General features: G+C 50.9%; 1 protein-coding gene across 1 annotated transcript in view; it reads right to left on the reverse strand.

Moving 5' to 3' along the window:
• The window catches only part of ikbkg (inhibitor of nuclear factor kappa B kinase regulatory subunit gamma), a 78,503-nt gene extending 59,373 nt beyond the window's left edge, over window positions 1-19,130 (reverse strand). Inside the window, exons 1-2 of the mRNA XM_041181436.1 lie at window positions 19,046-19,130; window positions 15,702-15,855 (exon numbers count right to left, since the gene is read on the reverse strand). Of these exons, the coding sequence (XP_041037370.1) occupies window positions 15,702-15,855; window positions 19,046-19,074 (183 nt within the window). The 5' untranslated portion in view covers window positions 19,075-19,130. The remainder of the gene's footprint in view (window positions 1-15,701; window positions 15,856-19,045) is intronic.
• Between the last annotated feature and the right edge of the window lie 864 nt (window positions 19,131-19,994).

Genomic DNA, 19,994 nt, shown 5'->3' on the forward strand with positions numbered 1-19,994 from the left:
ATATATCCCACACCCCTCACTGTAACACTCTGATATACCCCACACCCCTCACTGTAACACTCTGATATATCCCACACACCTCACTGTAACACACTGCTATATCCCGCACCCCTAACTGTAAAACTCTGATATAACCCACATCCCTCACTGTAACACACTGAGCTATCCCACACCCCTCACTGTAACACTCTGATATACCCCCACACCTCTCACTGTAACACTCTGAAATAGCCCACACCCCTCACTGTAACACAGTGATATATCCTCCACCCCCTCACTGTAACACAGATATATCCCACAACCCTCACTGTACCACTCTGATAAACCCCACACACCCATCACTGTAACACTCTGATATACATACACCCATCACTGTAACACTCTGATACGTACCCCACCCTCACTGTAACACTCTGAATATCCCTCACCCCTCACGTAACACTGATTATACCACACGCCCCTCACAGTAACAACTGCTATACCCCACCCCCTCCACGTGTAAAACTCTGATATACCCACACCTCGCACTGTAACAGTGATATAACTCACACCCCTCAATGTAACCACTCTGATATACCCCACCACCACTCACTGTAACAGTGAATTATCCCACACCCCTCCACAAAACACTCTGCTATACCCCACCCCCCTCACTGTCACACAGCTGAGATATCCCACACCCACACTGTAACACTCTGATTTACCCCACACCCCAGCACCCTGTCTCACTCTGAATAACCCCACAACCCTCACTGTAACACTCTGATATACCCCACACCCCTCACTGTAACACTCTGATATACCCCACACCCCTCACTGTAACACCTGATATACCCCACACCCCTCACTGTAACATCTGATATACCCCACACCCCTCACTGTAACACTCTGATATATCCCACACCCCTCACTGTAACACTCTGATATACCCCACACCCCTCACTGTAACACTCTGATATACCCCACACCCCTCACTGTAACACACTGATATATCCCACACCCCTCACTGTAACACTCTGATATACCCCACACCCCTCACTGTAACACTCTGATATACCCCACACCCCTCACTGTAACACTCTGATATATCCCACACCCTCACTTTAACACTCTGATATACCCACACCCCTCACTGTAACACTGATATATCCCACACCCCTCACTGTAACACTCTGATATACCCCACACCCCTCACTGTAACACTCTGATATACCCCAAACCCCTCACTGTAACACTCTGATATACCCCACACCCCTCACTGTAACACTCTGATATACCTCACACTCCTCAATGTAACTCTCTGACATACCTCACACCCCTCACTGTAACACACTGATATATCTCACATCCCTCACTGTAACACTCTGATATACCCCACACCCCCTCACTGTAACACACTGATATACCCCACACCCCTCACTGTAACACTCTGATATATCCCAAACCCCTCACTGTAACACTCTGATATACCCACCCCCCCTCACTGTAACACTCTGATATATCCCACACCCCTCACTGTAACACCCTGATATGCACACACCCCTCACTGTAACACTCTGATATACCCACACCCCTCACTGTAACACTCTGATATACCCACACCCTCACTGTAACACCCTGATATACCCCACAGCCCTCACTGTAACACTGTGATATACCCCGCACCCCTCACTGTAACACAATGATATGCCCCACACCCCTCACTGTAATATTCTGATATACCGCACACTCATCATTGTAACACTCTGATATATCCCACGACCCTCACTGTAATACTCTGATATACCCCCAACCATCACTATAACACTCTGATATACCTCACACCCCTCACTGTAACAACCTGATATACCCCACATCCCTCACTGTAACACCCTGATATACCCCACACCCCTCACTGTAACACTCTGATATACCACACACCCTCACTGTAACACTCTGATATACCCCACGCCCTCACTGTAACACTCTGATATAGCCCACACCCCTCACTGTAACACACTGATATACCCCACACCCCTCACTGTAACACTCTGATATATCCCACACCCCTCACTGTAACACTCTGATATATCCCACACCCCTCACTGTAACACTCTGATATATCCCACACCCCTCACTGTAACACTCTGATATACCCCACACCCCTCACTGTAACACACTGATATACCCCACACCCCTCACTGTAACACTCTGATATATCCCACACCCCTCACTGTAACACTCTGATATATCCCACACCCCTCACTGTAACACTCTGATATACCCCACACCCCTCACTGTAACACTCTGATATATCCCACACCCCTCACTGTAACACTCTGATATATCCCACACCCCCTCACTGTAACACTTGATATACCCACACCCCTCACTGTAACACTCTGATATACCCCACACCCCTCACTGTAACACTCTGATATATCCCACACCCCTCACTGTAACACTCTGATATATCCCCACACCCCTCACTGTAACACTCTGATATACCCCACACCCCTCACTGTAACACTCTGATATATCCCACACCCCTCACTGTAACACTCTGATATATCCCCACACCCCTCACTGTTAACACTCTGATATACCCCACACCCTCACTGTAACACTCTGATATATCCCACACCCCTCACTGTAACACTCTGATATATCCCACACCCCTCACTGTAACACTCTGATATATCCCACACCCCTCACTGTAACACTCTGATATACCCCACACCCCTCACTGTAACACTCTGATATACCCCACACCCCTCACTGTAACACTCTGATATATACCACACACCTCACTGTAACACTCTGATATACCCCACACCCCTCACCGTAACACTGATATATACCACACACCTCACTGTAACACTCTGATATATACCACACACCTCACTGTAACACTCTGATATACCCCACACCCCTCACCGTAACACTGATATACCCCACACCCCTCACTGTAACACACAGATATACCCCACACACCTCACTGTAACACTCTGATATAACCCACACCCCTCACTGTAACACTCTGATATATCCCAAACCACTCACTGCAACACTCTGATATACCCCACACCCCTCACTGTAACAGTGATATATCTCACACACCTCACTGTAACACTCAGATATAGCACAAACCCCTCACTGTAACAGTCATATATCCCACACCCCTCACACTAACACTCTGATATACCCCACACCCCTCACTGTAACACTCTGATATATCCCGCACACCTCACTGTAACACACTGCTATATCCCGCACCCCTAACTGTAAAACTCTGATATAACCCACATCCCTCACTGTGACACTCTGATATATCCCACACCCCTCACTGTAACACTCTGATATATCTCACTCCCCTCACTGTAACACTCTGATATACCCCACACCCCTCACTGTAACACACTGATATACCCCACACCCCTCACTGTAACCTTCTGATATATCCCACACCCCTCACTGTAACACTCTGATATATCCCACACCCCTCCCTGTAACAATCTGATATACCCCACACCCCTCACTGTAACACTCTGATATATCCCACACCCCTCACTGTAACACACTGAGATATACCCCACACCCCTCACTGGAACACTGATATATCCCACAACCCTCAATTTAACAGTGATATTTCCCACACCCCTCACTGTAACACTGATATATCCCACAACCCTCACTGTAACACTCTGATATACCCCACACACCTCACTGTAACACTCTGATATAACCCACACCCCTCACTGTAACACTCTGATATATCCCACACCCCTCACTGTAACGCTCTAATATACCCCACACCCCTCACTGTAACAGTGATATATCTCACACACCTCACTGTAACACTCAGGTATAGCACAAACCCCTCACTGTAACAGTCATATATCCCACACCCCTCACACTAACACTCTGATATACCCCACACCCCTCACTGTAACACTCTGATATATCCCACACACCTCACTGTAACACACTGCTATATCCCGCACCCCTAACTGTAAAACTCTGATATAACCCACATCCCTCACTGTAACACACTGAGATATCCCACACCCCTCACTGTAACACTCTGATATACCCCACACCTCTCACTGTAACACTCTGAAATAGCCCACACCCCTCACTGTAACACAGTGATATATCACACACTACTCACTGTAACACTCTGATATACCCCACATCCTTCACAGTCACACTCTGATATACCCACACCCCTCACAGTAACACTCTGATATACCCAACAACCCTCACTGTAACACAGTGATATGCCCCAAACACCTCAGTGTAACACTCTGATATATCCCACACCCCTCACTGTAACACTCTGATATATCTCACTCCCCTCACTGTAACACTCTGATATACCCCACACCCCTCACTGTAACACTCTGATATATCCCACTCCCCTCACTGTAACACTCTGATATACCCCACACTCTCACTTTAACACTCTAAAAAACGCCACACCCCTCACTGTAACACTCTGATATAACTCACACCCTCACTGTAACACTCTGATATACCCCACACTGTCACTTTAACACTCTAAAAAAGTCCACACCCCTCACTGTAACACTCTGATATATCCCACACCCCTCACTGTAACACTCTGATATACCCCACACCCCTCACTGTAACACTCTGATATACCCCACACCCTTCACTGTAACACTGTGATATATCCCACACCCCTCACTGTAACACTCTGATATATCCCACACCACTCACTGTTTCACTCTGATATACCTCACACCCCTCACTGTAACGCTCTGATATATCCCACTCCCCTCATTGTAACCCACTGATATATCCCACACCCCTCACTGTAACACTCTGATATACACCACACCTCTCCCTGTAACACTCTGATATACACCACACCTCTCCCTGTAACACTCTGATATATCCGACACCCCTATTGTAACACTCTGACATACCCCACACCCCACAGTGTAACACTCTGATCAACCCCACACTCGTCACTGTAACACTGATATACACCACACCCCACACTGTAACACTGAGATACCCCACACCCCTCACTGTAACACTCTAATATATCCCACAACCCTCACTGTAACACTCTGATATACTCCACACCCCTCACTGTAACACTCTGATAGAGGCCACACCCCTCACTGTAACACTCTGATATATCCCACACCCCTCAATGTAACAGTGATATATCCCACACCCCTCACTGTAACACTCCGATATACCCCACAACCCTCACTTTAACAGTCATATACCCCACACACCTCACTGTAATACTCTGATATATCCCACACACCTCACTGTAACACACTGCTATATCCCGCACCCCTAACTGTAAAACTCTGATATAACCCACACCCCTCACTGTAACACACTGAGATATCGCACACCCGACACTGTAACACTCTGATATACCCCACACCTCTCACTGTAACACTCTGATATAGCCCTCACCCCTCACTGTAACACACTGATATACCCCCACACCCCTCACTGTAACACTCTGATATATCCCACACCCCTCACAGTAACACTCTGATATATCCCACACCCCTCACACTAACACACTGAGATATCCCACACCGCTCACTGTATCACTCTGATATACCCCACACCCCTCACTGTAACACACTGAGATATCCCACACCCCTCACTGTAACACTCTGATATACCCCACACCCCTCACTGTAACACACTGAGATATCCCACACCCCTCACTGTAACACTCTGATATACCCCACACCCCTCACTGTAACACTCTGATATACCCCACACCTCTCACTGTAACACTCTGATATAGCCCACACCCCTCACTGTAACACTCTGATATATCCCACACCCCCCACACTAACAGACTGAGATATCCCACACCTCTCACTGTAACACTCTGATATACCCCACTCCCCTCACTGTAACACTCTGATATAACCCACACCTCTCACTGTAACACTCTGATATAGCCCACACCCCTCACTGTAACACACTGATATACCCCACACCCCTCACTGTAACACTCTGATATATCCCACACCCCTCACTGTAACACTCTGATATATCCCACACCCCTCACTGTAACACTCTGATATACCCCACACCCCTCACAGTCACACTCTGATATACCCAACAACCCTCACTGTAACACTCTGATATTCCCCACACCCCTCACTGTAACACAGTGATATACACCACTCCCCTCACTGTAACACTCTGATATACCCCACTCCCCTCACTGTAACACACTGATATACCCCACACCCCTCACTGTAACACTCTGATATATCCCACACCCCTCACTGTAACACTCTGATATTCCCCACACCCCTCACTCTAACACACTGATATACCCCACACCCCTCACTGTAACACACTGATATATCATACACCCCTCACTGTAACACTCTGATATACTCCACACCCCTCACTGTAACACTCTGATATACCCCACACCCCTCACTGTAACACGCTGATATACCCCACACCCCTCACTGTAACACACAGATATACCCCACACCCCTCACTGTAACACTCTGATATATACCACACACCTCACTGTAACACTCTGATATACCCCACACCCCTCACCGTAACACTGATATATACCACACACCTCACTGTAACACTCTGATATATACCACACACCTCACTGTAACACTCTGATATATACCACACACCTCACTGTAACACTCTGATATACCCCACACCCCTCACCGTAACACTGATATACCCCACACCCCTCACTGTAACACACAGATATACCCCACACACCTCACTGTAACACTCTGATATAACCCACACCCCTCACTGTAACACTCTGATATATCCCACACCCCTCACTGTAACGCTCTAATATACCCCACACCCCTCACTGTAACAGTGATATATCTCACACATCTCACTGTAACACTCAGATATAGCACAAACCCCTCACTGTAACAGTCATATATCCCACTCCCCTCACACTAACACTCTGATATACCCCACACCCCTCACTGTAACACTCTGATATATCCCACACACCTCACTGTAACACACTGCTATATCCCGCACCCCTAACTGTAAAACTCTGATATAACCCACATCCCTCACTGTAACACACTGAGATATCCCACACCCCTCACTGTAACACTCTGATATACCCCACACCTCTCACTGTAACACTCTGAAATAGCCCACACCCCTCACTGTAACACAGTGATATATCACACATTACTCACTGTAACACTCTGATATACCCCACACCCCTCACAGTCACACTCTGATATACCCACACCCCTCACAGTAACACTCTGATATACCCAACAACCCTCACTGTAACACAGTGATATGCCCCAAACACTTTACTGTAACACTCTGATATATCCCACACCCCTCACTGTAACACTCTGATATATCTCACTCCCCTCACTGTAACACTCTGATATACCCCACACCCCTCACTGTAACACTCTGATATATCCCACACCCCTCACAGTAACACTCTGATATTCCCCACAACCCTCACTGTAACACAGTGATATGCCCCAAACCCCTCAATGTAACACTCTGAAATATCCCACACCCCTCACTGTAACACTCTGATATATCCCAGTCCCCTCACTGTAACACTCTGATATACCGCACACCCCTCACTGTAACACACTGATATACCCCACACCCCTCACTGTAACACACAGATATACCTCACATCCCTCACTGTAACACTCTGATATACCCCACACCCCTCACTGTAACACTCTGATACACCCCACACCCCCTACTGTAACACTGATATACACCACACCCCTCACTGTAACACTGATATACACCACACCCCTCACTGTAACACTCTAATATATCCCACAACCCTCACTGTAACACTCTGATATACCCCACACCCCTCAAAGAACACTCTGATATACCCCACACCCCTCACTGTAACACTCTGATATATCCCACACCCCTCACTGTAACACTCTGATATACCCCACACCCATCACTCTAAAACCTCTGATATACCCCACACCCCTCACTGTAACTGTGATATATCCCACACCCTTCACTTTAACACTCTGATATACACCACACCCCTCACTGTAGCAGTGATATATCCAACACCCCTCACTCTAAAACTCTGATATACCCCACACACCTCACTGTTACACTCTGAAATACCCCACACCCCTCACTGTAACACTCTGATATACCCCACACCCCTCACTGTAACACACTGATATACCCCACACCCCTCACTGTAACACATTGCTATATTCCACACCACTCACTGTAACACTCTGATATACCCCACACCCCTCACTTTAACACTCTGATACACCCCACACCCCTCACTGTAACAATCTGATATACCCACACCCCTCACTGCAACACTGTGATATACCCAACAACCGTCACTGTAACACTGTGATATACCCAACGACCCTGAATGTAACACTCTGATATACCCCACACCCTCACTGTAACACTCTGATATACCCCACACTCTCACTTTAACACTCTAAAAAACGCCACACCCCTCACTGTAACACTCTGATATATCCCACACCCGGCATTGCAACACTCTGATATACCCCATACACCAGACTGTAACACTCTGATATACCCCACACCCCTCATTGTAACACACTGATATACCCCACACCCCTCACTGTAACACTCCGATATACCCCACAACCCTCACTTTAACAGTCATATACCCCACACCCCTCACTGTAATACTCTGATATACCCCAAACGCCTCACTGTAACACTCTGATATATCCCACACACCTCACTGTAACACACTGCTATATCCCGCACCCCTAACTGTAAAACTCTGATATAACCCACACCCCTCACTGTAACACACTGAGATATCCCACACCCGACACTGTAACACTCTGATATACCCCACACCTCTCACTGTAACACTCTGATATAGCCCACACCCCTCACTGTAACACACTGATATACCCCCACACCCCTCACTGTAACACTCTGATATATCCCACACCCCTCACAGTAACACTCTGATATATCCCACACCCCTCACACTAACACACTGAGATATCTCACACCCCTCACTGTATCACTCTGATATACCCCACACCCCTCACTGTAACACACTGATATACCCCACACCCCTCACTGTAACACACTGAGATATCCCACACCCCTCACTGTAACACTCTGATATACCCCACACCCCTCACTGTAACACTCTGATATACCCCACACCTCTCACTGTAACACTCTGATATAGCCCACACCCCTCACTGTAACACTCTGATATATCCCACACCCCCCACACTAACAGACTGAGATATCCCACATCTCTCACTGTAACACTCTGATATACCCCACTCCCCTCACTGTAACACTCTGATATACCCCACACCTCTCACTGTAACACTCTGATATAGCCCACACCCCTCACTGTAACACACTGATATACCCCACACCCCTCACTGTAACACTCTGATATATCCCACACCCCTCACTGTAACACTCTGATATATCCCACACCCCTCACTGTAACACTCTGATATACCCCACACCCCTCACAGTCACACTCTGATATACCCAACAACCCTCACTGTAACACTCTGATATTCCGCACACCCCTCACTGTAACACTCTGATATACCCCACTACCATCAATGTAACACTGTGATATATCCCACACTGCTCACTTTAACACACTGATATACCCCACACCCCTCACTGTAACACACTGATATATCATACACCCCTCACTGTAACACTCTGATATACCCCACACCCCTCACTGTAACACTCTGATATACCCCACACCCCTCACTGTAACACGCTGATATACCCCACACCCCTCACTGTAACACACAGATATACCCCACACCCCTCACTGTAACACTCTGATATATACCACACACCTCACTGTAACACTCTGATATACCCCACACCCCTCACCGTAACACTGATATATACCACACACCTCACTGTAACACTCTGATATATACCACACACCTCACTGTAACACTCTGATATAACCCACACCCCTCACTGTAACACTCTGATATATCCCACACCCCTCACTGTAACGCTCTAATATACCCCACACCCCTCACTGTAACAGTGATATATCTCACACACCTCACTGTAACACTCAGATATAGCACAAACCCCTCACTGTAACAGTCATATATCCCACACCCCTCACACTAACACTCTGATATACCCCACACCCCTCACTGTAACACTCTGATATACCCCACACCCCTCACTTTAACACTCTGATACACCCCACACCCCTCACTGTAACAATCTGATATACCCACACCCCTCACTGCAACACTGTGATATACCCAACAACCGTCACTGTAACACTGTGATATACCCAACGACCCTGAATGTAACACTCTGATATACCCCACACCCTCACTGTAACACTCTGATATACCCCACACTCTCACTTTAACACTCTAAAAAACGCCACACCCCTCACTGTAACACTCTGATATATCCCACACCCGGCATTGCAACACTCTGATATACCCCATACACCAGACTGTAACACTCTGATATACCCCACACCCCTCATTGTAACACACTGATATACCCCACACCCCTCACTGTAACACTCCGATATACCCCACAACCCTCACTTTAACAGTCATATACCCCACACCCCTCACTGTAATACTCTGATATACCCCAAACGCCTCACTGTAACACTCTGATATATCCCACACACCTCACTGTAACACACTGCTATATCCCGCACCCCTAACTGTAAAACTCTGATATAACCCACACCCCTCACTGTAACACACTGAGATATCCCACACCCGACACTGTAACACTCTGATATACCCCACACCTCTCACTGTAACACTCTGATATAGCCCACACCCCTCACTGTAACACACTGATATACCCCCACACCCCTCACTGTAACACTCTGATATATCCCACACCCCTCACAGTAACACTCTGATATATCCCACACCCCTCACACTAACACACTGAGATATCTCACACCCCTCACTGTATCACTCTGATATACCCCACACCCCTCACTGTAACACACTGATATACCCCACACCCCTCACTGTAACACACTGAGATATCCCACACCCCTCACTGTAACACTCTGATATACCCCACACCCCTCACTGTAACACTCTGATATACCCCACACCTCTCACTGTAACACTCTGATATAGCCCACACCCCTCACTGTAACACTCTGATATATCCCACACCCCCCACACTAACAGACTGAGATATCCCACATCTCTCACTGTAACACTCTGATATACCCCACTCCCCTCACTGTAACACTCTGATATACCCCACACCTCTCACTGTAACACTCTGATATAGCCCACACCCCTCACTGTAACACACTGATATACCCCACACCCCTCACTGTAACACTCTGATATATCCCACACCCCTCACTGTAACACTCTGATATATCCCACACCCCTCACTGTAACACTCTGATATACCCCACACCCCTCACAGTCACACTCTGATATACCCAACAACCCTCACTGTAACACTCTGATATTCCGCACACCCCTCACTGTAACACTCTGATATACCCCACTACCATCAATCTAACACCGTGATATATCCCACACTGCTCACTTTAACACACTGATATACCCCACACCCCTCACTGTAACACACTGATATATCATACACCCCTCACTGTAACACTCTGATATACCCCACACCCCTCACTGTAACACTCTGATATACCCCACACCCCTCACTGTAACACGCTGATATACCCCACACCCCTCACTGTAACACACAGATATACCCCACACCCCTCACTGTAACACTCTGATATATACCACACACCTCACTGTAACACTCTGATATACCCCACACCCCTCACCGTAACACTGATATATACCACACACCTCACTGTAACACTCTGATATATACCCACACACCTCACTGTAACACTCTGATATAACCCACACCCCTCACTGTAACACTCTGATATATCCCACACCCCTCACTGTAACGCTCTAATATACCCCACACCCCTCACTGTAACAGTGATATATCTCACACACCTCACTGTAACACTCAGATATAGCACAAACCCCTCACTGTAACAGTCATATATCCCACACCCCTCACACTAACACTCTGATATACCCCACACCCCTCACTGTAACACTCTGATATATCCCACACACCTCACTGTAACACACTGCTATATCCCGCACCCCTAACTGTAAAACTCTGATATAACCCACATCCCTCACTGTAACACACTGAGATATCCCACACCCCTCACTGTAACACTCTGATATACCCCATACCTCTCACTGTAACACTCTGAAATAGCCCACACCCCTCACTGTAACACAGTGATATATCACACACTACTCACTGTAACACTCTGATATACCCCACACCCCTCACAGTCACACTCTGATATACCCACACCCCTCACAGTAACACTCTGATATACCCCACACCCCTCACTGTAACACTCTGATATACCCACACCCCTCACAGTAACACTCTGATATTCCCCACAACCCTCACTGTAACACAGTGATATGCCCCAAACCCCTCAATGTAACACTCTGAAATATCCCACACCCCTCACTGTAATACTCTGATATATCCCACTCCCCTCACTGTAACACACTGATATACCCCACACCCCTCACTGTAACACACAGATATACCTCACATCCCTCACTGTAACACTCTGATATACCCCACACCCCTCACTGTAACACTCTGATATACCCCACACCCCTCACTGGAACACTCTGATACACCCCACACCCCCTACTGTAACACTGATATACACCACACCCCTCACTGTAACACTGATATACACCACACCCCTCACTGTAACACTCTAATATATCCCACAACCCTCACTGTAACACTCTGATATACCCCACACCCCTCAAATAACACTCTGATATACCCCACACCCCTCACTGTAACACTCTGATATATCCCACACCCCTCACTGTAACACTCTGATATACCCCACACCCATCACTCTAAAACCTCTGATATACCCCACACCCCTCACTGTAACTGTGATATATCCCACACCCCTCACTTTAACACTCTGATATACACCACACCCCTCACTGTAACAGTGATATATCCAACACCCCTCACTCTAAAACTCTGATATACCCCACACACCTCACTGTTACACTCTGAAATACCCCACACCCCTCACTGTAACACTCTGATATACCCCACACCCCTCACTGTAACACACTGATATACCCCACACCCCTCACTGTAACACATTGCTATATTCCATACCACTCACTGTAACACTCTGATATACCCCACACCCCTCACTTTAACACTCTGATACACCCCACACCCCTCACTGTAACAATCTGATATACCCACACCCCTCACTGCAACACTGTGATATACCCAACAACCGTCACTGTAACACTGTGATATACCCAACAACCCTGAATGTAACACTCTGATATACCCCACACCCTCACTGTAACACTCTGATATACCCCACACTCTCACTTTAACACTCTAAAAAACGCCAGACCCCTCACTGTAAAACTCTGATATATCCCACACCCGGCATTGCAACACTCTGATATACCCCATACACCAGACTGTAACACTCTGATATACCCCACACCCCTCATTGTAACACTCTGATATACCCACACCCCTCACTGTATCACTCTGATATACCCAACAACCATCACTGTAACACTGTGATATACCCAACCACCCTGAATGTAACACTCTGATATACCCCACACCCCTCACTGTAACACTCTGATATACCCCACACTCTCACGTTAACACTCTAAAAAACGCCACACCCCTCACTGTAACACTCTGATATACCCCACACTCTCACTTTAACACTCTAAAAAACGCCACACCCCTCACTGTAACACTCTGATATATCCCACACCCCTCAATGTAACTGTGATATATCCCACACCCCGCACTGTAACACTCCGATATACCCCACAACCCTCACTTTAACAGTCATATATCCCACACCCCTCACTGTAACACTCTGATATACCCCAAACGCCTCACTGTAACACTCTGATATATTCCACACACCTCACTGTAACACACTGCTATATCCCGCACCCCTAACTGTAAAACTCTGATATAACCCACACCCCTCACTGTAACACACTGAGATATCCCACACCCGACACTGTAACACTCTGATATACCCCACACCTCTCACTGTAACACTCTGATATAGCCCACACCCCTCACTGTAACACACTGATATACCCCCACACCCCTCACTGTAACACTCTGATATATCCCACACCCCTCACTGTAACACTCTGATATATCCCACACCCCTCACACTAACACACTGAGATATCCCACACCCCTCACTGTATCACTCTGATATACCCCACACCCCTCACTGTAACACACTGAGATATCCCACACCCCTCACTGTAACACTCTGATATACCCCACACCCCTCACTGTAACACACTGAGATATCCCACACCCCTCACTGTAACGCTCTGATATACCCCACACCCCTCACTGTAACACTCTGATATACCCCACACCTCTCACTGTAACACTCTGATATAGCCCACACCCCTCACTGTAACACTCTGATATATCCCACACCCCCCACACTAACAGACTGAGATATCCCACACCTCTCACTGTAACACTCTGATATACCCCACTCCCCTCACTGTAACACTCTGATATACCCCACACCTCTCACTGTAACACTCTGATATAGCCCACACCCCTCACTGTAACACACTGATATACCCCACACCCCTCACTGTAACACTCTGATATATCCCACACCCCTCACTGTAACACTCTGATATATCCCACACCCCTCACTGTAACACTCTGATATACCCCACACCCCTCACAGTCACACTCTGATATACCCAACAACCCTCACTGTAACACTCTGATATTCCCCACACCCCTCACTGTAACACAGTGATATACCCCACACCCCTCACTGTAAAACTCTGATATACCCCACTCCCCTCACTGTAACACACTGATATACCCCACACCCCTCACTGTAACACTCTGATATATCCCACACCCCTCACTGTAACACTCTGATATTCCCCACACCCCTCACTGTAACACACTGATATACCCCACACCCCTCACTGTAACACACTGATATATCATACACCCCTCACTGTAACACTCTCATATACCCCACACCCCTCACTGTAACACTCTGATATATCCCACACCCCTCACTGTAACACTCTGATATTCCCCACACCCCTCACTGTAACACACTGATATACCCCACACCCCTCACTGTAACACACTGATATATCATACACCCCTCACTGTAACACTCTCATATACCCCACACCCCTCACTGTAACACTCTGATATACCCCACACCCCTCACTGTAACACTCTGATATACCCCACACCCCTCACTGTAACACACAGATATACCCCACACCTCTCACTGTAACACTCTGATATACCCCACACCCCTCACCGTAACACTGATATATACCACACACGTCACTGTAACACTCTGATATACCCCACACCCCTCACCGTAACACTGATATATACCACACCCCTCACTGTAACACTGATATACACCACACCCTTCACTGTTCCAATCTGATATACCCCACGCCCCTCACTCTACTGCCCCTCCGTCTCTGCTCCCTCTGAATCTCGCTCGGGACCCCCTGTGTGTGTGTGAGGGCTCTCACCTCCAGCTGCCTGTTGAGTGTTCGCAGTTTCTGCTCGCTGGCTGCTTTCTGCTCCTGTAGTTCCGCTTCTTGCTGTTTAAACCTCTCCTCTGACTGTTCAAACTGTGCTATCCGTGTCTGTACCAGCGTCAGTCGCTGCTGTAGGTCACACCTCCTAGAGGCACCAGAAACACACCCTCTCAACAATGTACATCTCTTATAATATGTAGAATTGTCTAACACTGGGAAACCTCCCCCAGGAGCTTCACAGGAGCGATTACCAAACTATATTTGACCCCACAGCTGCACGAGGAGGTCAGCAGGTGACTGACAATTGGTTCAAAGATGTCAGTTTTTAAGGAGCATCTTAAAGGAGGAGAGTGAGAGGGAGGGAGAGAGAGGTGGAGAGGTTTAGGGAGGGAATTCCAGAGCTCAGGGCCCCCCCCAGGCAGCTGAAGGCCCGGCCGCCAATGGTGGAGCGATGGGAATCGGGGGATGGTCAAGAGGCCGGAATTGGAGGAGCGCAGAGATCTCGGAGGGTTGTAGGAGGGTTACAGAGATAGGGAGGGTTGTAGGGGCTGGAGGAGGTTACAGAGATAGGGAGGGGTGTAGGGGCTGGAGGAGGTTACAGAGATAGGGAGGGTTGTAGGGGCTGGAGGAGGTTACAGAGATAGGGAGGGTTGTAGGGGCTGGAGGAGGTTACAGAGATAGGGAGGGGTGTAGGGGCTGGAGGAGGTTACAGAGATAGGGAGGGGTGTAGGGGCTGGAGGAGGTTACAGAGATAGGGAGGGGTGTAGGGGCTGGAGGAGGTTACAAAGATAGGGAGGGTTGTAGGGGCTGGAGGAGGTTACAGAGATAGGGAGGGTTGTAGGGGCTGGAGGCGGTGGAGGGATGTGTAGCGGGCGGAGAATATGGGGTATGTGTAGAGGGGGGAGAGGAGGGGGATGTGTAGAGGGGAGGGGAGGGGGATGTGTAGAGGGGGGGAGGGGAGGGGGATGTGTAGCGGGGGAGGGGAGGGGGATGTGTAGAGGGGGGGAGGGGAGGGGGATGTGTAGCGGGGGAGGGGAGGGGGATGTGTAGCGGGGGGAGGGGAGGGGGATGTGTAGCGGGGGAGGGGAGGGGGATGTGTAGAGGGGGGAGGGGAGGGGGGTGTGTAGCGGGGAGGGGAGGGGGATGTGTAGAGGGGGGAGGGGAGGGGGATGTGTAGTGGGGGAGGGGAGGGGGATGTGTAGAGAGGGGAGGGGAGGGGGATGTGTAGTGGGGGAGGGGAGGGGGATGTGTAGAGAGGGGAGGGGAGGGGGTTGTGTAGCGGGGGAGGGGAGGTGGTTGTGTAGCGGGGGAGGGGAGGGGGGTGTGTAGAGGGGGGGAGGGGAGGGGGGTGTGTAGAGGGGGGGAGGGGAGGGGGATGTGTAGCGGGGGAGGGGAGGGGGTTGTGTAGCGGGGGAGGGGAGGGGGGTGTGTAGAGGGGGGGAGGGGAGGGGGGTGTGTAGCGGGGGAGGGGAGGGGGTGTGTAGAGGGGGAGGGGGATGTGTAGAGGGGGGAGGGGAGGAGCGATGTGTAGAGGGGGGAGGGGGGTGTGTAGATGGGGGGAGGGGAGGGGGATGTGTAGAGGGGGGAGGGGGGGTGTGTAGATGGGGGGAGGGGAGGGGGGATGTGTAGAGGGGGGAGGGGGGTGTGTAGATGGGGGGAGGGGAGGGGGATGTGTAGAGGGGGGAGGGGAGGGGGATGTGTAGAGGGGGGAGGGGGGTGTGTAGATGGGGGGAGGGGAGGGGGATGTGTAGAGGGGGGAGGGGGGTGTGTAGATGGGGGGGAGGGGAGGGGGATGTGTAGAGGGGGGAGGGGGGTGTGTAGATGGGGGGAGGGGAGGGGGATGTGTAGAGGGGGGAGGGGAGGGGCGATGTGTAGAGGGGAGGGGAGGGGGATGTGTAGATGGGGGAGGGGAGGGGGATGTGTAGAGGGGGGAGGGGAGGGGAGGGGGATGTGTAGTCGGGGAGGGGAGGGGGATGTGTAGAGGGGGGAGGGGAGGGGGGTGTGTAGCGGGGGAGGGGAGGGGGATGTGTAGAGGGGGGAGGGGAGGGGGATGTGTAGCGGGGGAGGGGAGGGGGATGTGTAGAGGGGGGAGGGGAGGGGGGTGTGTAGATGGGGGAGGGGAAGGGGATGTGTAGAGGGGGGAGGGGAGGGGGATGTGTAGAGGGGGAGGGGAGGGGGGTGTGTAGCGGGGGAGGGGAGGGGGGTGTGTAGAGGGGGGGAGGGGGATGTGTAGAGGGGGGAGGGGAGGGGGATGTGTAGCGGGGGAGGGGAGGGGGATGTGTAGCGGGGGAGGGGAGGGGGGTGTGTAGCGGGGGAGGGGAGGGGGATGTGTAGCGGGGGAGGGGAGGGGGATGTGTAGAGGGGGGAGGGGAGGGGGGTGTGTAGCGGGGGAGGGGAGGGGGATGTGTAGCGGGGGAGGGGAGGGGGATGTGTAGAGGGGGGAGGGGAGGGGGGTGTGTAGCGGGGGAGGGGAGGGGGATGTGTAGCGGGGGAGGGGAGGGGGGTGTGTAGCGGGGGAGGGGAGGGGGGTGTGTAGAGGGGGGGAGGGGGATGTGTAGAGGGGGGAGGGGAGGGGGATGTGTAGCGGGGGAGGGGAGGGGGGTGTGTAGAGGGGGGAGGGGAGGGGGATGTGTAGAGGGGGGAGGGGAGGGGGATGTGTAGAGGGGGGAGGGGAGGGGGATGTGTAGCGGGGGAGGGGAGGGGGATGTGTAGAGGGGGGAGGGGAGGGGGATGTGTAGCGGGGGAGGGGAGGGGGGATGTGTAGCGGGGGAGGGGAGGGGGATGTGTAGAGGGGGGAGGGGAGGGGGGTGTGTAGCGGGGGAGGGGAGGGGGATGTGTAGCGGGGGAGGGGAGGGGGATGTGTAGAGGGGGGAGGGGAGGGGGGTGTGTAGCGGGGGAGGGGAGGGGGATGTGTAGCGGGGGAGGGGAGGGGCGATGTGTAGCGGGGGAGGGGAGGGGGGATGTGTAGAGGGGGGAGGGGAGGGGGATTGTATAGCGGGGAGGGGGGTGCGTAGCGGGGGAGGGGAGGAGCGATGTGTAGCGGGGGAGGGGAGGGGTGTGTGTAGCGGGGAGGGGGGTGTGTAGCGGGGGAGGGGAGGGGGGTGCGTAGCGGGGGAGGGGAGGGGCGATGTGTAGCGGGGGAGGGGAGGGGGGATGTATAGCGGGGAGGGGGGTGTGTAGCGGGGGAGGGGAGGAGCGATGTGTAGCGGGGGAGGGGAGGGGGGTGTGTAGCGGGGGAGGGGAGGGGGGATGTATAACGGGGAGGGGGGTTTAGCGGGGGAGGGGCTGGTGAACATCTTTCCCCCACCCCCCTCATCCCCACACGTTAAACTCACTCGCTCTCTACAATCATCAGCTTGCTCATCCCTTCGTCCAGTTTGCCCTCACTCACTCCGTCCGGCGGTCCCGAGCTATCAGGAGAGAGCAGAAACGCAGAGGGTTAAGGCAGTAGCTCCGCGCCTGGGACAGGAGTTCAAATCCCACCCCTGCCGCTGGTGGAATTTAAACTCAATGAGTAAAACCCGGTGACCATGAAACTATCATCGACTGTGGTAAAAACCCCATCTGGGTCACTAATGCCCCTCGAGGGAGGGAAATCTGCCCTCCTTACCCAGGTCTGGCCTACACGTGACTCCAGACCCCACGGCCTTGGGGGTCGACTCTTTAACCGCCCCTTTAAAATGGCCAAGCCAGGCGTTCAGTTGAATTCAGTAAGGCAGCTCACTCCCCACCGCAACTTCTCAAGGGGCAATTAGGGACGGGCAAATAAATGCTGGGCCCAGCCAGCGACACCCACATCCCCTTGAAGAATTCTTTAAAATGAGGCTTCTAGCCATGGATGGAGGGTCTGTTACACTCTGGGCGACCAGGCAGCACAGGGTAGAAGGCCAATCCTTACCCTGTTTTCTCAGAATTTATTTGCAGACTTTCACATTACAAGCATGAGCCTCCACACCCAACGAGCATAGTTTTAGCCTGTGTCGATCTACAGAGGCTCAAGAGAATCCCCCATTATCGCCCACACTTTGTATACAACTAAACATAATGAACACACCCCAAACTGATTAAAAATCCGAACTCCCCAACCGTTTGGAGATCGGCTGTGGACACAGTGGAGTGAGCGGCGAGCATGCAGTGTCACTGAAACCGGGGGTAATGTGTCACTGGGAGATGGGGAAACGTGATCCCATTAAACCCCCCACCCCTGGGCACGGAGATAGAGAGACACAGAGGGATTCGGAGCAAGAGAGAGCGAGAGAGAGAGAAGCAGAGGGAGAGAGCGAG

This window comes from Carcharodon carcharias, assembly GCF_017639515.1.
Source record: "Carcharodon carcharias isolate sCarCar2 chromosome 35 unlocalized genomic scaffold, sCarCar2.pri SUPER_35_unloc_4, whole genome shotgun sequence".
NCBI lineage: Eukaryota > Metazoa > Chordata > Chondrichthyes > Lamniformes > Lamnidae > Carcharodon > Carcharodon carcharias.